The sequence below is a fragment of the Elephas maximus genome, chromosome 5, assembly GCF_024166365.1.
Source record: "Elephas maximus indicus isolate mEleMax1 chromosome 5, mEleMax1 primary haplotype, whole genome shotgun sequence".
NCBI lineage: Eukaryota > Metazoa > Chordata > Mammalia > Proboscidea > Elephantidae > Elephas > Elephas maximus.
This window is the reverse complement of record NC_064823.1, coordinates 60269861-60291725: the sequence shown is the minus strand read 5'-3', so window position 1 is coordinate 60291725 and position 21865 is coordinate 60269861. Positions and strand designations below refer to the sequence as shown.

The 21865-nt window shown below is 38.6% G+C and overlaps 1 protein-coding gene across 4 annotated transcripts in view; it reads right to left on the bottom strand.

The window, feature by feature from the left end:
• The window catches only part of HPGDS (hematopoietic prostaglandin D synthase), a 108795-nt gene that overhangs the window by 17719 nt on the left and 69211 nt on the right, over nucleotides 1-21865 (bottom strand). For 2 of the 4 annotated variants that reach the window (XM_049885706.1, XM_049885710.1), the window contains exons 1-3: nucleotides 21587-21602; nucleotides 13174-13395; nucleotides 12732-12873 (exon numbers count right to left, since the gene is read on the bottom strand). In XM_049885706.1, the coding sequence (XP_049741663.1) occupies nucleotides 12732-12873; nucleotides 13174-13203 (172 nt within the window). In that variant the 5' untranslated portion in view covers nucleotides 13204-13395; nucleotides 21587-21602. Of the gene's footprint in view, nucleotides 1-12731; nucleotides 12874-13173; nucleotides 13396-21586; nucleotides 21660-21865 lie in introns of those variants that run through there. The other 2 variants (XM_049885707.1, XM_049885708.1) reach the window with 2 other exon arrangements.

Here is a 21865-nt window from a genome sequence, read left to right as displayed (position 1 = left end):
CACCCTTTGAGACTGAGGCAGCTCTGCTTCCTGTGTTCCTCGTCTCTTCTGTTTCAGCTTCCTGGTTCCTTGAAGAACTCTGTGTGTCTTGGCATCTGTCTTACCTCATCTCTCCTCTGCTCACTTGTTTAATGTCTTTTATATCTCAAAAGAAATTGATTCAAAATATACCCTACACTAATCCTGCCTCAGTAACATAACAAAGACAACCCATTCCCAAATGGGATTATAACCAGCGGCATAGAGGTTAGGATTTACAACACATGTTTTGTGGGGACACAATTCAATCCACAACAGCAGCAAATATATACATACACAACTATAATACAGAGTCATCAAAAAAAGAAAAAAAAAACATTGCTGTCCAGTCGATTCCTACTCATAGTGACACTACAGACTCACAGCCGGTATCATATTAATATTTTATCTGTAAATCTTACATTGTTTTCTTGTCACAAACTAACATACATTTATTATAGGGAACTTCAAGGGTAGGTAGGTTGGACTGAAATTTACAGTGAGGGTCAGAGAAACAATCAACCAAGTTCCTAAAGTTGATGTCTAAGTATGGGTGTGAATACATAAGTTCCTGGGGGCACAACTGTGAATTCTGCCAAACACATTTACCTTTGCTCAGAGTGTTTTTCTTGGGCTAATCACACAGCACTGGCTTTTTTCCTATGATGTCTTAAAGCTACTAAGTTTCTTCAAATATTGGATATGAAAGAAGGCATAATCTGTTCTTTTGGATTAAAATTATAAATGTTTAAGACCAGTGTATGAAAGCCACAAGGTGACAGATTTTTATTATGCATAAGGAGATTCTGTCAAAAGTTTGCCTCTCTTCTGTTTTCTCTGTTCTCTCTTCCTACAATTTCGTTCAGAAGTTGAACCTCCTAAATTGACTGTCCTGCAAGTTTTCTTTTATTTCTTCTATTGTTTTCTTTTTTTGGTCCCATTGTTCTACTTTCTAGGTGATTTCTTCATGTTTCATCATATTATTGACTTGTTTTTTTTCTATCATATTTTTAATTTTCAAGAACATACTTTTTTCCCTCTTAACATTTCTTTTTATAGCATCCTATTCTTTTTCATGTATAAAGTCTCCTTTCTCTTTGAGGATTTTATAATGTTTTTGAAATATTATTTTCCCTATGTCATCTTGGTTTCTTCAGAGTTACTACGTTTGTGTTTAATTCTGTTTCCTCTTGGAAGCTTGTCTCAAGTATCTACTGATTTTTGACTTGCCATTTCTGTTTTTAATAGCAAAAAGCTAACTGGAAGCTCAGTGTACATAGGAGGGACTTGCCAACTGATTGCGTTGGGCCTTTTCATTGAGAGACCTCCATCCAATCAGTATCTGTTAGACATTTTTCTTGGGTTGGTCAGCTTCCCCAGAGAAAATTGCTCCAATTTCTGCCTGAGATATATTATTAGCATGGTTGCAACATTCTGATTGTAGAGAAGGGGAATGGGGCAATGGGTGTTACCATTTAGTTCTAGTCTTCAAATGAATCCCATCTTCACTATAGCAATGTGTTCTTAGACATGCTTGGTGTCCCAGAATCTTCTGTTTCATTCATTCTTGATAGTAACCTCCATGTTTCTTCCAGGGAGGGAAAGAGACTTGGTGGTTGTAATGCTGCTTCATATTCTTTCATTCTATTCTCTATCAGCTTAGCTTTTAGAGTTATCTGTCACTACTAATTCCTGAGACTCTCTGCAATCTCTTGGGTGATTCGCCTTGTCCTCTTCTCCTCCAGGCTTATGTCTGAGCTTCAGTAGACAACGTAAGTCACCTTACCATTGTCGACTTGCTTTCTAGCTTCCAAGTTTTTGTGCTGTCATATTCTAGCTTCATTTCTTTGTCCTTGTGGGGGCTTGTCTTTTTTTTTTTTTTTGGTAAGTGTTTATTGTTATTAAGGTTTTAGGAGAAAGGAAATGTAAACACTTGTGTGGAATCTACCAGGTTTGACCAGGAAGAACTTTTTAATAGACATATCCAATGATGGAATGTGTTGATTGGAGATTTAGTTAGTTCTTGGCTTTAGCAGAAGGGATGCCATGAAGGATTTCAAATACTAAAGAGCATTCCTAAGTTGAGTACGAGATTGACCAGATAACATTTGTAGTAAAAGCTACCTCCCAATATCTATTCTCCCCTTCTTTCTCAAAGTAATAAAACCCTAGATTTTTAGCTGGACAAATGACCATCTGTTTAGTCTATGTTTCCCAGCCACCCTTGCAGTCAGGTGTGATCATGTGCCTAAATCCTTGCTGACGGGATATAAGAAGACATGATGTGTGCAACTTCCTGGTCATGCTGTTTCATACTTCCTGTGAGCTGGAATGTGGAAGGAGAATGAATGATCTTATGCTGTGAGAGTAAGGCAACCCACTAGAAGTAGCAGATCAACAAGGAAGAAGGAGCCTAATCTTTGACAACTTCATGGTGAAAAACCACCACACGAACTTGGGATTCTATGCAAAAGAAATAAATTTCTATTCTCTTTAAGCCACTTTTCATGTTGGGTCTCTGTCTAGTAAAGCATTTGGAACTGTATCTTAGCTAACACAAATTTCAAGATCCCTGAAAACTCTACTAATTATAAAAATATTAAAAGAATGAAACAATTCTATTTTCAAAAACAAAATCAAGGGGCGGCCAAGATAGCTGACTAGGTAGACACTACCTCGGATCCCTCTTGCAACAAAGACTAGGAAAAACAAGTGAATTGATCACATACATGACAATCTACAAACCCTGAACAACAAACACAGATTTAAACAGTTGGCCCACATGACAGAGACGGAGAACGAACAACTACGGGGAAGCAGCGACTGTTTTTGGAGCCTGGAGCCAGCGTCCCATTCAGGTAACCTTGGCGCCGGGCTTAGGACTGGGCGCAGGGGAGCTGAACACAACATCTTGTGATGGCGCAAACACGGGGCGCAGCCCTACTCCCCTGAACTGACCCCAGGAGGGGGCCCAGCCCGTCCGCGCGGGTGGCGAGGCGATGCGAATGGTGGGAGGAGAAGTCCCCGGGAGGCAGTGACTGGTTTTGGAGCCAGGAGTGCAACGTCCTAGCCAGGGAACCTTGGCGCCGGGCTTTGGACTGGGCACAGGGGAGCTGAGCACGGCATCCAGTCACAGCGAAAACACGGGGCACACCCTACTCCCCTGAACTAACCCCGGGAGGGGGCCCAGCCAGTCCGCGGAGGTGGTGCGGCAACGTGGCTGGCGGGACGAGAAGTCCCTGGGAGGCAGAGACTAATTTTGGAGCCAGGAGTGCAGCGTCCCAACAGGGGAACCTTGACGCTGGGCTTTGGACTGGCAGCGGAGGATCTGACCACGGCTTCAGCGGGCCAGACCCTTGGGGGCAATCTCCACACAGCCAGCACACATAAGCTACACGCCCCTCGGGAATCTCAGATAAAATAGTCATCCCAAGCAAGATAAGCAACTTTGGCTATATTCCGGGGTGCTACTCTCTCCTGTTTTTCTGAACCCTTCCCTCCCCTTCCCAGGTGGCTTCATTAACATTGGAATTTCCTGAGCCAGGGGGCGAACAGCTCCGGCTCCGCAGCTTTGCTTTTCACTTTTTTTTTTTTTTGGTCTTTTCCTAACCCATTCTTCCGAACTGAGAGAAGCAACCACAAAAAACCCAGGGACCAAAAATCCTTCCCTAATTGGACTAAAAACACAGAACCACCTCCAGCCAAGCATATGTGATCCAAATCTCGGGCTTTCATCCTTACAGGGAACAAGGTCGCTGTTATAATGCAAAGGCAGTTCTGATAGGGATCTGACTGCATTTTTTTTTTAATGGATTTACTGGAAAAACAAGTTTCCCAGGTCTGATATCTCTGCTTATTCAACAGAGCCCTAACTGACCCACAACAGGGAACTGAGGACTGAAGCTCCCCCCAGACCACCTAGCCTCTTGCCTTAGGGGTCTAAGGAGGGTGACACCTACCAATCTGTAGAGGTACTTGCATTGGGGGCCTAAGGTACAGCTGCAGAGCCCTCCCACCAAGTTGCTTTAGGAATAGAGACACACCTACCTCACTGACACTTGGGGGAAGCCTGTCAGCATCCTGTCCCCCTCCAGAGTGTGAACCCCAGCTCCTAATAGAATCTGGTGCACACAACTATCACCACTACTTCTCGAGGTGGATAGGTGTTAGGGTGCAGCACACACTTGATGACCCAAAATCAGATTTTACTCAAGAATAGTGAATAGACTCAGGCACATATACCTGGCAACAGCCCAAACCAGCTGGTAATAAGTCATAAGTAAGTCAAGGGCTACAACAAACAAGAGAGCACAATCTAGTAGCCCATCCATGTATATTGAAAGAAAACAAAACAAGATAAGACTCAGTGAGCAAATATAGAATAAATCACTACTATATCTTTTTTTTTTTATCTTAGTGATGGCTCAGAGACAGCAGTCGATATCAAACCACATAAAGAAGCAGACCATGACAGCTTCTACAACCCCCCAAACAAAAGAATCAAAATCTTTCCCAAATGAAGATAAGATCCTGGAATTATCAGATACAGAATATAAAAAACTAATCGACAGAATGCTTCAAGACATCAGGGATGACCTCAGAAATGAAATAAGGCAAACTGCAGAAAAAGTCAAGGAACACACTGATAAAACAGTTGAAGAACTCAAAAAGATTATTCAAGAACATAGTGGAAAAATTAATAAGTTGCAAGAATCCATAGAGAGACGGCATGCAGAAATCCAAAAGATTAACAATAAAATTACAGAATTAGACAACGCAATAGGAAGTCAGAGGAGCAGACTCGAGCAATTAGAATGCAGAGTGGGAAATCTGGAGGACAAGGGAATTAACACCAACATAGCTGAAAAAAAATCAGATAAAAGAATTAAAAAAAAAATGAAGAAACCCTAAGAATCATGTGGGACTCTATCAAGAAGGATAACTTGCGTGTGATTGGAGTCCCAGAACAGGGAGGGAGGACAGAAAACACAGAGAGAATATTTGAAGATCTGCTGACAGAAAACTTCCCTGACATCATGAAAGATGAAAGGATATCTATCCAAGATGCTCATCGAACCCCATTTAAGATTGATCCAAAAAGAAAAACACCAAGACATATTACCATCAAACTTGCCAAAACCAAAGATAAACAGAAAATTTTAAAAGCAGCCAAGGATAAAAGAAAGGTCTCCTTCAAGGGAGAATCAATAAGAATAAGTTCAGACTACTCAGCAGAAACCATGCAGTCAAGACGGCAATGGGATGACATATACAGAGCACTGAAGGAGAAAAACTGCCAGCCAAGGATCATATATCCAGCAAAACTCTTTCTGAAATATGAAGGTGAAATTAAGATATTTACAGATAAACACAAGCTTAGAGAATTTGCAAAAACCAAACCAAAGCTACAAGAAATACTAAAGGAAATTGTTGGTCAGAAAACCAATAATATCAGATACCAGCACAACACAAGGTCACAGAACAGAACATCCTGATATCAACTCAAATAGGGAAATCACAAAAACAAATTAAGATCAATTAAAAAAAACCAAAAATGCTCAAAACAGGGAATCATTGAAGTCAATATATAAAACATCACAATAATCAAAAAGAGGGACTAAATACAGGTGGCATAGAACTGCCATATGGAGAGGGATACAAGGCGATATAGGACAATACAAGTTAGGTTTCTACTTAGAAAAATAGGGGTAAATATTAAGGTAACCACAAAGAAGTATAACAACTCCATAACTCAAAATAAAAGCCAAGAAAAACGTAACGACTCAACAAACATAAAGTCAAATACTATGAAAATGAGGATCTCACAATTTACAAACAAAAACGTCTCAGCACAAAAAAGTAACTGGAAAAATGAAATTGTCAACAACACACATAAAAAGGCATCAAAATGACAACACTAAACACTGATTTATCTATAATTACGCTGAATGTAAATGGACTAAATGCACCAATAAAGAGACAGAGAGTCTCGGACTGGATAAAGAAACACGATCCGTCTATATGCTGCCTACAAGAGACACAGTTTAGACTTAGAGACACAAACTAAAACTCAAAGGATGGAAAAAAATATATCAAGCAAACAATAAGCAAAAAAGAAGAGGAGTAGCAATATTAATTTCTGACAAAATAGACTTTAGACTTAAATCCACCACAAAGGATAAAGAAGGACACTACATAATGATAAAAGGGACAATTGATCAGGAAGATATAACCATATTAAATATTTATGCACCCAATGACAGGGCTGCAAGATACATAAATCAAATTTTAACAGAACTGAAAAGTGAGATAGACACCTCCACAATTATAGTAGGAGACCTCAACACACCACTTTCGGAGAAGGACAGGACATCCAATAAGAAGCTCAACAGAGATACGGAAGACCTAATTACAACAATCAACCAACTTGACCTCATTGACTTATACAGAACTCTCCACCCAACTGCTGCAAAGTATACTTTTTTTTCTAGCGCACATGGAACATTCTCTAGAATAGACCACATATTAGGTCATGAAACAAACCTTTGCAGAATCCAAAACATCGAAATATTACAAAACATCTTCTCAGACCACAAGGCAATAAAACTAGAAATCAATAACAGAAAAACTAAGGAAAAGAAATCAAATACTTGGAAAATGAACAATACCCTCCTGAAAAAAGACTGGATTATAGAAGACATTAAGGAGGGAATAAGGAAATTCATAGAATGCAATGAGAATGAAAATACTTCCTATCAAAACCTCTGGGACACAGCAAAAGAAGTGCTCAGAGGCCAATTTATATCAATAAATGCACACATACAAAAAGAAGAAAGAGCCAAAATCAGAGAACTGTGCCTACAACTTGAACAAATAGAAAGTGAGCAACAAAAGAATCCATCAGGCACCAGAAGAAAACAAATAATAAAAATTAGAGCTGAACTAAACGAATTGGAGAACAGAAAAACAATTGAAAGAATTAACAAAGCGAAAAGCTGGTTCTTTGAAAAAATTAACAAAATTGATAAACCATTGGCTATTTTAGACTGACTAAAGAAATACAGGAAAGGAAACAAATAACCCAAATAAGAAACGAGAAGGGCCACATCACAACAGACCCAACGGAAATTAAAAGAATCATATCAGATTATTACGAAAAATTGTACTCTAACAAATTTGCAAACCTAGAAGAAATGGATGAATTCCTGGAAAAACACTACCTACCTAAACTAACACAATCAGAAGTAGAAAAACTAAATAGACCCATAACAAAAAAAGAGATTGAAATGGTAATCAAAAAACTCCCAACAAAAAAAAGCCCTGGCCTGGACGGCTTCACTGCAGAGTTCTACCAAACTTTCAGAGAAGAGATAACACCACTACTACTAAAGGTATTTCAAAGCATAGAAAATGACGGAATACTACCTAAAACATTCTATGAAGCCACCATCTCCCTGATACCAAAACCAGGTAAAGACATCACAGAAAAAGAAAATTACAGACCTATATCCCTCATGACATTAGATGCAAAAATCCTCAACAAAATTCTACCCAATAGAATTCAACAACATATCAAAAAAAATAATTCACCATGACCAAGTGGGATTTATACCAGGTATGTAAGGCTGGTTTAATATTAGAAAAACCATTAATGTAATCCACCATATAAATAAAACAAAAGACAAAAACCACATGATCTTATCAATTGATGCAGAAAAGGCATTTGACAAAGTCCAACACCCATTTATGATAAAAACTCTCAGCAAAATAGGAATAGATGGAAAATTCCTCAACATAATAAAGGGCATCTATGCAAAGCCAACAGCCAACATCACTCGAAATGGAGAGAGCCTGAAAGCATTTCCCTTGAGAACGGGAACCAGACAAGGATGCCCTTTATCACCACTCTTATTCAACATTGTGCAAGAAGTCCTAGCCAGAGTAATTAGGCTAGACAAAGAAATAAAGGGCATCCGGATTGGCAAAGAGGAAGTAAAATTATCTCCATTCGCAGATGACATGATCTTATACACAGAAAACCCTAAGGAATCCTCCAGAAAACCACTGAAACTAATAGAAGAGTTTGGCAGAGTCTCAGGTTATAAGATAAACATACAAAAATCACTTGGATTTCTCTACATCAACAAAAAGAACATCGAAGAGGAAATAACCAAATCAATACCATTCACAGTAGCCCCCAAGAAGATAAAATACTTAGGAATAAATCTTACCAAGGATGTAAAAGACCTATACAAAGAAAACTACAAAGCTCTACTACAAGAAATTAAAAAGGACACACTTAAGTGGAAAAACATACCTTGCTCATGGATAGGAAGACTTAACATAGTAAAAATGTCTATTCTGCCGAAAGCCATCTATACATAAATGCACTTCCGATCCAAATTCCAATGTCATTTTTTAATGTGATAGAGAAACAAATCACCAACTTCATATAGAAGGGAAAGAAGCCTCGGATAAGCAAAGCATTACTGAAAAAGAAGAAGAAAGTGGGAGGCCTCACTCTACCTGATTTTAGAACCTATTATACAGCCACAGTAGTCAAAACAGCCTGGTACTAGTACAACAACAGACACATAGACCAGTGGAACAGAATTGAGAACCCAGATATAAATCCATCCACATATGAGCAGCTGATATTTGACAAAGGCCCAGTGTCAGTTAATTGGGGAAGAGATAGTCTTTTTAACAAATGGTGCTGGCATAACTGGATATCCATTTGCAAAAAAATGAAACAGGACCCATACCTCATACCATGCACAAAAACTAACTCCAAGTGGATCAAAGACCTAAACATAAAGACTAAAACGATAAAGATCATGGAAGAAAAAATAGGGACAACCTTAGGAGCCCTAATACAAGGCATAAACAGAATACAAAACATTACCAAATGATGAAGAGAAACCAGATAACTGGGAGCTCCTAAAAATCAAACACCTATGCTCATCTAAAGACTTCACCAAAAGAGTCAAAAGACCACCTACAGACTGGGAAGGAATTTTCAGCTATGACATCTCCGACCAGCGCCTGATCTCTAAAATCTATGATTCTGTCAAAACTCAACCACAAAAAGACAAACAACCCAATCAAGAAGTGGGCAAAGGATATGAACACACACTTCACTAAAGAAGATATTCCGGCAGCTAACAGATACATGAGAAAATGCTCTCGATCATTAGCTGTTAGAGAAATGCAAATTAAAACTACGATGAGATTCCATCTCACTCCAACAAGGCTGGCATTAATCCAAAAAACACAAAAGAATAAATGTTGGAGAGGCTGCGGAGAGATTGGAACTCTTATACACTGCTGGTGGGAATGTAAAATGGTACAACCACTTTGGAAATCTATCTGGCGTTATCTTAAACAGTTAGAAATAGAACTACCATACAACCCAGAAATCCCACTCCTGGGAATATACCCTAGAGAAACAAGAGCCTTCACACAAACAGATATATGCACACCCATGTTTATTGCAGCTCTTTTTACAATAGCAAAAAGCTGGAAGCATCCAAGGTGTCCATCAACGGATGAATGGTTAAATAAATTGTGGTGTATCCATACAATGGAATACTACGCATCGATAAAGAACAGTGACGAATCTCTGAAACATTTCATGACATGGAAGAACCTGGAAGGCATTATGCTGAGCGAAATTAGTCAGGGGCAAAAGGACAAATATTGTATAAGACCACTATTATAAGATCTTGAGAAATAGTATAAACTGAGAAGAACACATACTTTTGTGGTTACGAGGGGGGAGGGAGGGAGGGTGGGAGAAGGTTTTTTACTGATTAGTTAGTAGATAAGAACTGCTTTAGGTGAAGGGAAGGACAATACTCAATACATGGAAGGTCAGCTCAACTGGACTGGACCAAAACCAAAGACGTTTCTGGGATAAACTAAATGCTTCAAAGGTCAGCGGAGCAAGGGCCGGGGTTTGGGGACCATGGTTTAAGGGGACTTCTAAGTCAATTGGCAAAATAATTCTATTATGAAAACATTCTGCATCCCACTTTGAAATGTGGCGTCTGGGGTCTTAAATGCTAACAAGTGGCCATCTAAGATGCATCAATTGGTCTCAACCCACCTGGATCAAAGGAGAATGAAGAACACCAAGATCACACGATAACTAAGAGCCTAAGAGACAGAAAGGGCCACATGAACCAGAGACCTACATCATCCTGAGACCAGAAGAACTAGTTGGTGCCCCGCCACAATCGATGACTGCCCTGACAGGGAGCACAACAGAGAACCCCTGAGGGAGCAGGAGATCAGTGGGATGCAGACCCCAAATTCTCACAAAAAGACCATACTTAATGGTCTGACTGAGACTAGAGGAATCCCGGCGGTCATGGTCCCCAAACCTTCTGTTGGCCCAGGACAGGAACCATTCCCAAAGAAAACTCATCAGACATGAAAGGGACTGGACAGCGGGTAGGAGAGAGATGCTGATGAAGAGTGAGCTACTTATATCAGGTGGACACTTGAGACTGTGTTGGCATCTCCTGTCTGGAGGGGGGATGGGAGGATAGAGAGAGTTGGAAGCTGGCAAAATTGTCACGAAAGGAGAGACTGGAAGGGCTGACTCATTACGGGGAGAGCAAGTGGGAGTACGGAGTAAGGTGTATGTAAACTTATATGTGACAGTTTGACTTGATTAGTAAACATTCACTTGAAGCTCAATAAAAGTTAATAAAAAAAAAATCAAGGTGGAATAGGGTATAAGGAACTCAAAGCATTTATATTTAAAAACAAAAAGGCAAGTTTTGTTATATATACTTTCTATGAATTGAATTGTGTCCCCCAAAATACCTATTGAATTCCTGGCCCTTGTGTATGTGATCCTGTTTGGAAATGGAGCTTTCTTTTGTCATGTTAATGAGTCCATACCAGTATAGAGTGGATCCTAAACTTAATCACTTCAAATTATTAAAAGACCAAAATAGACACAGAAACACAAACACACAGGGGAAGCCAAGGAATGCCAAGGATCACGAGCAAACACAGGTAACTAAGAGAGAGGCTTACAGAAGGAATTGATGTGACTGAGATGCCGATTTGAACTTTTAACCTTGAAAACTGTGAGAAAATTAATTTCAGTTCTTTAAAGCCACTCACTTGTGATATTTCTATTATGGCAGCACTAGGTAACTAAGACAATACTATTTCTGCATCTGTTGCTGTCCATCCTGACTTAACTAAATAATTGGTGGATTCACTTAATTTTCACCTATTTATGTCCACACTCTTAAAATCCCACGTATGAATTCTGGTATCAGAAGAAAAGTTTGGATACTAATAGTAAAGTTTCATCAGAACAAGAAAAGATGGTCTATCCCACCAGGGGTGGGTCCTTGATAAGAGAAAGAATAGTTGTAGTACAATAATTTTTAGTAAAACATGGCTCTAAAAAACATGTGGCAATATTTATTGCTAATGTACCAATTATCATAATATTATTGTCATTGTCATTATTAGTTATTTGTTTTTAAAAACTAAGGAAGTAACATTGTTTACTAGAAAGAACCTGGACTATGTAGTTAAAGTACCCTTGGTTTAAAACTGAGATCTACTTTGCTAGAGTTGTGAACCTGAAGAAATTGCCTAAACTGTGTGAGTTTCAGTTATCCCAACTATAAAATAAGAATAATAATACTTTCCATGTTGGGGTGCTGGAAAAATAAATGCAATTGAGTCTGTAGAGGATCTATCATAGTGCCACTTAGTCTTCACGTGCTCAGTAAGTGCTTCGTTCACCATTATGTGAATTTGTAATAATTCAGTCATGAAAATGTGAATTTTAGCTAATATTTGGTTACTATTTCTAAGACACATAGCAAGTAGGTAGAGGATGACTTCCTACTTACTGAACACCATACACGGTTGTTTGATCCCAAGTTTGTTTACGTAGCCAGATCTCTTTCATACAGTCATATGTCCCAGGGAAACTGATCCATTCTTAACGCCAGAGGTGGCCTGGAGTATTCTATGGTTATTCCCATTCCCTTTTCAGTGACTGGCTCAGAAATCAGTATGTGACTGAGGTTGAGCCAGGGTATATGAAGGGTTTGCTGAGGTCTTCTAGAAAAGTTTTTCTTCATTTCTCTGGGAACACTAATGGAAGAAACCCTCTCTTTCTGTCTGTTTTTCTCACTAATCCATTCAGTGTTGTACTTCAAGCCGGTGAGGATGAAATTCCAGCAAACATCTGGCTACCAGCCTGATGACAGCCAATGCACAGAGTGAGAAAATGGATAAAACCAGCCTTTGAAATCTGCCTTACTTATGTATTTTTAATTATATGATAAAATTAATTTCCTTATTATTGACACAATTTTGAGTTTGGTTTTCTGTTAGAGTAGCACAACTGAAATACTTCCGACACATGCTAGATCCTTGCAGCATGCCCATCAAATTCCAGTTGTCAAGAGTATTGTCTTCAGTATTTCTCCAAGTCAGCTCTCCACCAAAGGTTCATGCTGACTTTTTATATGCCCTCTTTGTAAGATTTGTGCTTCCACCTCTAACAGTAAAAATTTTGTGTCATATAGTGTTTATTTAGTTTGCCAAAACTGCTGTTCCTCAATTTAAATCGACACGAGGTTCAAAAAAACTTTATTTTTCCATTTCCCTGAGGAAAAACAAAAGGTTCTGAAAGTATATTTTCCTAAACTATTATTTGTGTTACTTACTTGATTTGATCTCAGGCCAGTCAGCTGGTTCTATTCTGTGGTCTTCATACTTTATGTCCAAATACGCAAATATATAGCGAATAATTTCTGCTCTCCCCCTCATATTAAAATAAGTGAGTTTGTAGTTTGGCATAGTGTGATTCTGGAAAGAGAAAAAGGGAGGGATTAGTTTAACAACCCTCTAGAGATGTATCAACATTTTTCTTTTTGGACTTTTTTGAAAACTTTATGACATCTTTTGAGATAACTGGGGATATTAGAGGATATTTCAAAGCCAAAATTATAAATCACTATCCTAATAACATACAGGAAAGACTTGATAGAAATAAGATCATCTCTCTCTCTCTCTCTCAGCACTAGCTAGAATAGTCCAGTGAAATACAAAAATTCAAATTTTATTTATGAAAAAGACTTCAGATTAAGAGCTTACCCACACACTAACCTTCAGAGAGTGGAGTAAAAATCTTTCCATTTTACGATGATTTCACCTCGCCATTAGCCTCTTATCATGTGCGATGTTTGTCGTGTTGTGTGGTTGCTTTGGTAATATAGCTAGCTCAGAGTTTGTGAGGGCCACTGGGTAGAAGTCGGGTGCATGCAAGAGAAATGAGAGCCGGCCATGCCCACCTGTCACTCTCACCATTCCGTCAGCCGTGGCTTTTCCCTATAAGAATCAAAGGCTTGGGAAAACACTCCTCTCTTTTCTCTCATACTATCCATGCTAATGAGTTTTATTGGGTTGCTTACACCATACAAACATATTCCAGCTTGGTGACTTCTATTGGGATGGGACAGTGGTGAACATATCCCTCCAACTTCTCTCCAGAGGAAGAAAACAAGTTTCCTTGCCATTTCAGAAAATTTGCTAATCCCACCTATGTTGGTTAGATGTATGTCATTGCAATTTTGTGAGTTTTCTAAGATTAGATCACTTCATTTTTATTGGTTATAACCAGTTAATGATGTTTAAGCTCTTATAGTGAAACGTGTTGTAATTTTATAATGATTAGGCAACGGAGATAAAAAGCATTTTTGTTTGAAATTTAGTTCTGCCACTCAACTGTGTATTTTGGGGCTAGCTAACACAATCTTCCTGAATTTCAAAGACCCCCTCCCTTCTTTTATAAACAGAGAAATTAATATGGATTTGGAAACTTAATGAGATAATGCATGTAAAGCACTTAGCATAATACCAAACACTAATTATTAGTTAATAATTCTGTTCAATGGTCAATAATAAACACTGAATACAGTGCACTAATAATAACAATCAAATGAGTAAAAACAATATAATTATACTTTTTTTAAGTGGTGAGTTTAAATAGTTTATTCTCTTATAAGGAAGGTTTTCAAAGACAATAGAATATTACATAAAAAGTCAAATACAAATCATAAAACTCTAGATTGCAAATTTCAGACCTCAAATTCATGTGTTCATAGAGCCTACATGTGGAGAGGATGGCCAGGAAATAACTGGTTGTTTATCTAGAGCCACTCAGGATCCAGGAAATGATGCTTATCTTGGTTATCTAGTGCTGCCATAATAAAATAAAGCACAAGTGGGCAGCTTTAAAGAACAGAGGTTTAAAGGAGATTAAAAGTCTGAGTTCAGGGTGTCAGCTCTAGAGAACGGTCCTTTTGTCTATTTCAGCTTCTAGTAGCTGTAGGCAATCCTTGACATCCCTGGGCTTATAGATGCCTCTGCCATGTGTGTCTGTCCTCACACAGTATCTTCCCTCTGTATGTTTCTGTTTTTGTTTTTTTATAAGACACCACTCAAATGATTAGGTTTAGGGCCCACCCTACTCTGGTATGACCTCAGTAACATAACAAAAGAAAATTCCTATTTTCAAACAAGGTCATTTTTACAGGTACTGGGGTTAGGACTTGTACATTTCTTTTGGAAGGATGCAGTTTCTAGCAAAGCAATTCCTTTGACCCCTAGATTTCCATGCCTAGATGTTGTGGAGTGGAGGTGGTGCTCTTGTTAGAAAGGAAGAGTTAACCATAATCATTTCTTGCCCTGACCCAATCCCATTAGCCAGTCCAGTCCCCACCCAAAAGAAATATATGACATACCACACATATCAATATGAGAGGAAATGTTCTCTGAAGAATGAATAAATGATGAGAGTAAACTAATGAAAATTCCAAGATTTATGGCTCCAAATTCCTTTTGGGGAGAAATATGCATACAGGAAGTTCAAACTTGGAGAAACAAATTAAGGGCCTGTTAGAACCATGGGACTATTTTCCAAGTTACTTAGAAATGTGGAGCTTAGAAAGATATGAGAGTACAAAAGTGATACATTTTTTAATGTTGAGTAATAAAATTCTTCCTGAAAAAAAGCATTTTATGTTATCATAATTAAGGGATTCTTCTTATCTAAGAAAGGAAAAGCGTAATTGTTATAAACCTTCATCTATTTCATTTAAATCTCAGAAAGAAAACAAACAAAAGCTGTCTGAATGGAAAAAATGTCATTCCTAATTACAGTTTCCATGTGAAAAATATTTTATAGAAGATTTTATTAATTTTTGATGTCAGAAGTTAATGTTTCCACAGCACAAAATATATGTATTTCCCTATAAACATTATGTGTGTATATAGATTCCTTTTTTTTAATTGTACTTTAGATGAAAGTTTACAGAACAAGCTACCTTCTCATTAAACAGTACACATATTGTTTTGTGACATGTCAACACTCTCCCTTCTCGACCTTGGGTTCCTTATTACCAGTTTTCCTATTCCTTCCTGCCTTCTAGTCCTTGTCCCCGGGTTGTTGTGCCCCTTTAGTCTCGTTTTGTTTTATGGGCCTGTCTAACCTTTGGCTGAAGGATGAACCTTGGGAGTGAATTCATTGCTAAGCTAAAAGGGTGTCTGGGGGCCATACTCTCGGGGTTTCTCCAGTCTTTGTCAGGCCAATAAGCTTGGTCTTTTTTTGTGAGTTAGAATTTTGTTCCACATTTTTCTCCAGCTCTTTCTGGGACCCTCTATTGTGATCCCTGTCAAAGCAGTCAGTGGTGGTAGCCAGGTACCATGTAGTTGTGCTGGACTCAGTCTGATGGAGGACATGGTAGTTGTGGTCCATTTGTCCTTTGGACTAATCTTTCCCTTGTATCTTTAGTTTTTTTCATTCTCCCTTGCCCCCAAAGGGGTGGGACCAGCGGAATATCTTTGATGGCTGCTCATAGGCTTTTGAGACCCCAGACACTACTCACCAAAGCAGAATGTAGAAAATTTTTATAGATTCGTTTTTGTCCATTATGATCAGCATTAAAAATTAACCATATAACATGGTCATATCTATTTGGTCAAATACCACATAACTATTAATATATGCCTCTTGAATTCTGAATGAAAACAAAGGGTTTTCTGTTTTTGCTATTTGTAAAATCACGCAATTTTATATTACCTTTCACTGAAGTAAAGAAGACGTTTAGCAGAGGCTGGTAGCTATCTATATTTCTCTTCAAATATATCTTTGTATCTGAGATTTGGCACAGGTCCACGATCATCTGACAAATGCTATCTTTCCTTCTAGAGTATGATTTCAACAGTCATAACTCATTAATAAACCAGTATTTTAACATCACATTCCTGTAGTTACTTGCATAATTGTATTTTCTACTGAACATAAGTCTGATTGGTTCAGACTTACATTGTAGAAATCAGCTTTCTTGATGTCTACAGCCACAAAATTCTACACTCTAAGACTTTTATTTTTCAGGTTATATGTGTACATTTTTATAGCAATGAAAAGTAAAGTTGGAAATGTTAACTGGTTTTAGAAATCCTTCTATATTTTATAAAGCTTTTGCATAAAAACAAACAAATGGAATTCCAAGTAAACATTTCCATGGCCAGTGAAAACAGGTAAGGAAATCTGAAATAAATGACCGCAATAACTGTAGAGAATATGATCTAGAAGAAAAAATTTTCCTCTTATTGCACTTGGCAATGTATTGCTGTTACAATATCCCATTTTGCTAAAGCCTTTATTTCACAGGAATCATGGACTAAAAGGCTGATGGTAAAATGTATTCCCACCACACCAAGGGGTGCAGTGAAGAATAAGCTCGTGGGCTCATGAACGGTAGGAGGGAATGTGTGGTTTTGGAATCACCTCTGCTGCTTTCTATTTGAATGCCCTTGGGAAAGTCACCTGTTTTGAGCTTTAGTTTCCTCACTTATAAAATGGTAATGAAAATAGTGTGTGTTTAAAGTACCAACTCAGTGCCCAAACATATTACTGTTCAAAAACAAGGGAAAGAAAATAGACAAAAGAAATGAAAGGAGGGAAAAACATGGTTCGCACTTAGAGGAAGGTACAGTCCAGGTGTGATGGATAAGGTTGTGTGTTAATGTGCCTGGGCCATGATCCTCTGTGGTTTGACACTTAGGATGTAGTTTGGCATTTTAAATGGTGTAATCACCTTCATAATGAGATCTGAAACAATGTGATCACTTCCATGATGAGATTTGTTGTGAAAAGCCAATCAGTTGAAAGGGAGTTTCCTTGGGGGTGTGGCCTACATTCAATATAGCCGGACTTTCTGGCAAGGCTCGCTGGCTTTTACTTGGTCTGGATCCTGCAGCTGGCTCCTGTTCATCTAACCTCTGGTTCTTGGGACTTGAGCTAGCAGCCTACCTTCCATTCCTCTCGCCATCTGTGAAATCTCCAGTGTTACAACTCTCCTCACTTTCTTCTGAGTCCTCACCAGAATCATCTTTGATCTCATAATTCCACCAACAGTCTCTTCAAGGCAATCTAGGCTTTTACTGTTGGTCACCTTAAAACTTTTCTAGCCTCTACCCATTCACAGGTTCAAATCACTTCCTTGTTCAAGGTATCTATTAGAGCAGACTCCACTCCATGTACCAGATTCTGTCTTAGTCATCTAGTGCCACTATAACAGAAGTACCACAAGTGGATGGCTTTAACAAACAAAAGTTTATTCTCTCACATTTTAGGATGCTAGAAGTCCAAATTCAGGGTGCTAGCTCCAGGGGAAGGCTTTCTCTCTCTGTTGGGTCTGGGGGAAGGCCCCGTCATCACTCTTCTCCTAGTCTAGGAGCCTCCTGGGATGGAGAATTCTAACAGCGGGCTCTTCAAGAAGGGGTGAGCTCATTCCCTGGGGATGTGGAAGTTCTGTGCTGAGGAACAACCTCTTTCCCCACTCCTTATTCCAGGATGGAGATGTCAGCCGGGGGATAAGAGATTGGAAGATTCATCCAAAGGGACAGAAGTCAGTAACAGCAGAAACCTTGCACCTGGTAAAAGGCAGAGCTGGGAGAAAACAGCAACAGAAGCCAGAAGAAGCAGAAGCCAGAGTCTGCTGATGGAGAAGTGGTAAGAGAGAAGTCTGAGGGGAGTGGGCTCAGAACTGTAACAGACATGGCGCTGCAACAGCACTGAAGGCAGCTGAGGCCACAAGCAGGGCCCCTGGCCCAGCCAGCAGCAGAAACCTCAGCTGAGAGCCAAAGTCCCAGATGAGGCACAGGGGTTCTGTCCAAGGTGCAGGGGGCTGTTTGAGGCACAGGAAGCCTTTCTGAGGCACAGGGAGGCTTGTCTGAGGTGCAGGGGGATCTCCTATCACCCAGAAAGAAGAGCCAGGAGCAAGTGTGTCCTTTGGACCCAAATCCCTGCTCTGAGAAGCTCCTAGACCAGGGGAAGATTGATGACAAGGACCTTCCCCCAGAGCTGACAGAGAGAGAAAGCCTTCCCTTGGAGCTGGCACCCTGAATTCGAACTTCTAGGTTCCTAAACTATGAGAGAATAAACTTCTGCTTGTTAAAGCTGTCCATGTATGATATTTCTGTTAGAGCAGCACTAGATGATGAAGACACCAGGTTTGTATGATTTGATTGGACTCAGATCCTAAAAGTCATATTCTTTGATAAACCCACCCTGCTGAAAGACATATTAAAAATGAAAGGTAAAACATAGAGAAAACTGAAAAGTATTTAGTTAGATTTAAAAGCAAGATTTACATCGCCTGAACCAAAATGAACAGAAACGAAATGCAGTGAGCAGGACCCTAGTTTCGAGGTAGATAATGATCAGTTAGAAGTTTAGCTCCTTCAGAAGAAAGGAGAATAAAGGTACTCTGTAGACTAAAGGGATTCACTGTTTGAAACCAGGGCTTCCCAGGCTTTTTCTGTAAAATAAAGTCTAATATACAAACCTCAAGAAAGACATATGAAAAGCCCTTGTAATTAAGATAATGTGGTATTGGCTCAGGCTAGACGTAAGGCGGTGCAGAGCCTCAAACCAGAACCACATGAATATGAAAGAAATGACTTCACAGTGGGGATATAAGGAAGCTGAACTAAAATGGTTCTGAGACAAAAGAGGAAAGTACACATTATTAGACTCCAACTTCACATCAAAAACAGAAATAATATCCAGGTGGATTATAGACCTAAATATGATTTGACTGGCCTAGGAAAACTCCAGCATCATGCTGGACTCTTATTTCCTGTTAGCTTCATTTCTGAACCCTTATACTGCCACTATATGTTAGAATCCTAAGCAGAGTATGCATGAAAGCTGCCTATATTTCCTGAAACGATACAGAGACAGGAAGTTAAAAAATTGAGCATGCTTAAAGATCTCCTTTACACGTAAAACTAACCACTGGCTTCCTTTCACTCCAAAGAAAGTCATGTAAACTTCCTTATTCAGCATCTAGGATTATGTTTAAAAAAATTAAAAATGTGATTTCTCAAAGAACATATGAATGAATGAATCATAAATATCCTGGATAGAATCTTTAATACATAAACTCATATGGAAGTAGCCATTAAAAGCAGAAGATTTAGCTCTTAATATATGATAGATGCTTTACATGGGAGATGGTAGTGTTAATGAAATCTGTCTTGGTACTTTCTGTCTCCTAGGTTTATAACTCTTTTTCCACTGTCTAGCACTGATATATTTTAGCTGATTTAAAAAAATGCAAGAGAATTAAATCCCAGAGGCAATTTTAACGTGGTTGTTGATAAACTGCAAAATACCATGATAAAAATCTGCTTAATTTTAACTAAGCCAAGATTCTATTCTGTAGATTGCTATACTAGCACAGTAAAGAATAGTCTCAAATATTCTAATCTCTGTGCCAGAAGATGACAAAAATCCAAACTTAACTCTCTAGCAAAGGAGGCTAATAACCAATTGATTTGTTGCACATTTAATAAAGATTTAATAGGTAACTGTGAAAAGGATAGACTTTCCCGAGTAATTTTTTTTTTAATTTTTATTGAGCGTCAAGTGAACATTTACAAATCAAGTCAGTCTGTCACATATAAGTTTATATACACCTTACTCGGTACTCCCACTTGCTCTCCCCCTAATGAGTCAGCCCTTCCAGTCTCTCCTTTTGTGACAATTTTGCCAGTTCTAACGCTCTCTACCCTCCCATCCCCCCTCCAGACAGGAGATGCCAACACAGTCTCAAGTGTCCACCTGATACAAATAGCTCACTCTCTCCTACCCACTGCCCAGTCCCTTCCATGTACTTTCCAGAATAATTTTGATGGATATAAAACTTTACAAATAAGGAGATAATCCTTAACCATTTTACAACTCAATTTAAAAGTTAAATGCTCTTTATTCTGGTTTATTTTATTCGTGAAAGCATTGGCCGACTTGAACCCTTACACTTAAAAGACATCAGGAACTTCGAACATACTTAGGAATGCCAGACACAGTTTCAGATATATCTAGTAATAATGCAACAACCTGTGAATTTCAAGTAGATAAAAACAAAGATAATTTGTGAATTTGGCAACAGTTCTTTGCTACATTGTAACTTGGCCAGTAACAAACCTATAGAAAATATCTTGGCACAGAGCATAATGGCTGCACTCCCATTGTACAGACGACAATGCTTTGAATGGGGTTTGGATTCAGAGGGCAATCACGTGAAATGCTGTTGTTTTCCCTGGAAGCTCCTGCACGTATTAACATTAAGTAACAGCACTTTACTACATGCTGGCAGCGAGTGGCACAGAGTCCTGCTCTCCTTCATTTCACAGTGCCCTGGGCACCTCTAGTTCAGTTCTGGAAAAGTTACCAGGTTAGAGTTAAATTGTAGGATTAATATATTTGTAGAAGAAATATGAGACTCTTGTTAACGGGGGGAATTTTTTTAACTGAGGGATTTCACTCAAATACTACATATTAAAATTTGAATTGGCAAGCTGGATCTCCATTTTCCTATTAGAGACCAACTAAAGGTTATTTTAAATGATTCCATGCATTAAAATCAAAACAAGAGGCATTATTAAAAACAATGGGAACTGTGAGTACAAATTCCCTATTTGGGTGAATTCCTTGAACTATCTCTGAAACCATGTGATGCCAGATGCAATTCTTGGCAAAACGTGGAGATGCACCAGCAAAACGTGTCTTAAAATTATAGAAAACATTACCAATAAAATCCCTGAGCTTTTAAAAAAAGAAAGAAAAAGAGTGTAGAACCGTGAAATGAAATTCCCTATTGTGTCATACATTGAAAAATCACTTGGGAAAATTCTGGAAGAATTCGAAAATCCTAGACAGAATTTTTCCTCCAGTAATGACTATGGTTCTATGTTAAAATCCACTTGAAGGACTCTTTTAAAATCTCCTATACCTTTATTACCCTTAGAAATTACCATTGATTTCCACACAGTCACAGACATAGAAAGGCTCCATTTGAGAAAAGGTTAGAGGGCAATGGTGAAAATAGGTCACAAAACATTGGCTCAGTCACACACAGGACATCACAGTAATAAAAATGAAACTCCAAAGTAAAGCGTAAAGAATATCTCATTTCTTATCTATGTGAAGTTCAATAATATCACTTACTTGTGCTGTATCTCTGCAGTCTCTAGTGTCTTCTATGCACTGAAATACATCTGCACGTGGATTTATATGACTATGTGATGATCAGTCACAAACCAATGAGGGAAGAAGCAACTTACTTCCACTTAAGTCTCTTCCTTCATTCGCTGTGATGAAATATGTGTGCTAAACAGGTTAAGCCTGCCAAGGCTTCTGGTTATTCTTGGCATTTTATAGGATCTTTGTGTATAAAAAACCTAATATATTTGCATACCTGTTGCCACTGAATCTATTCCAACTGTC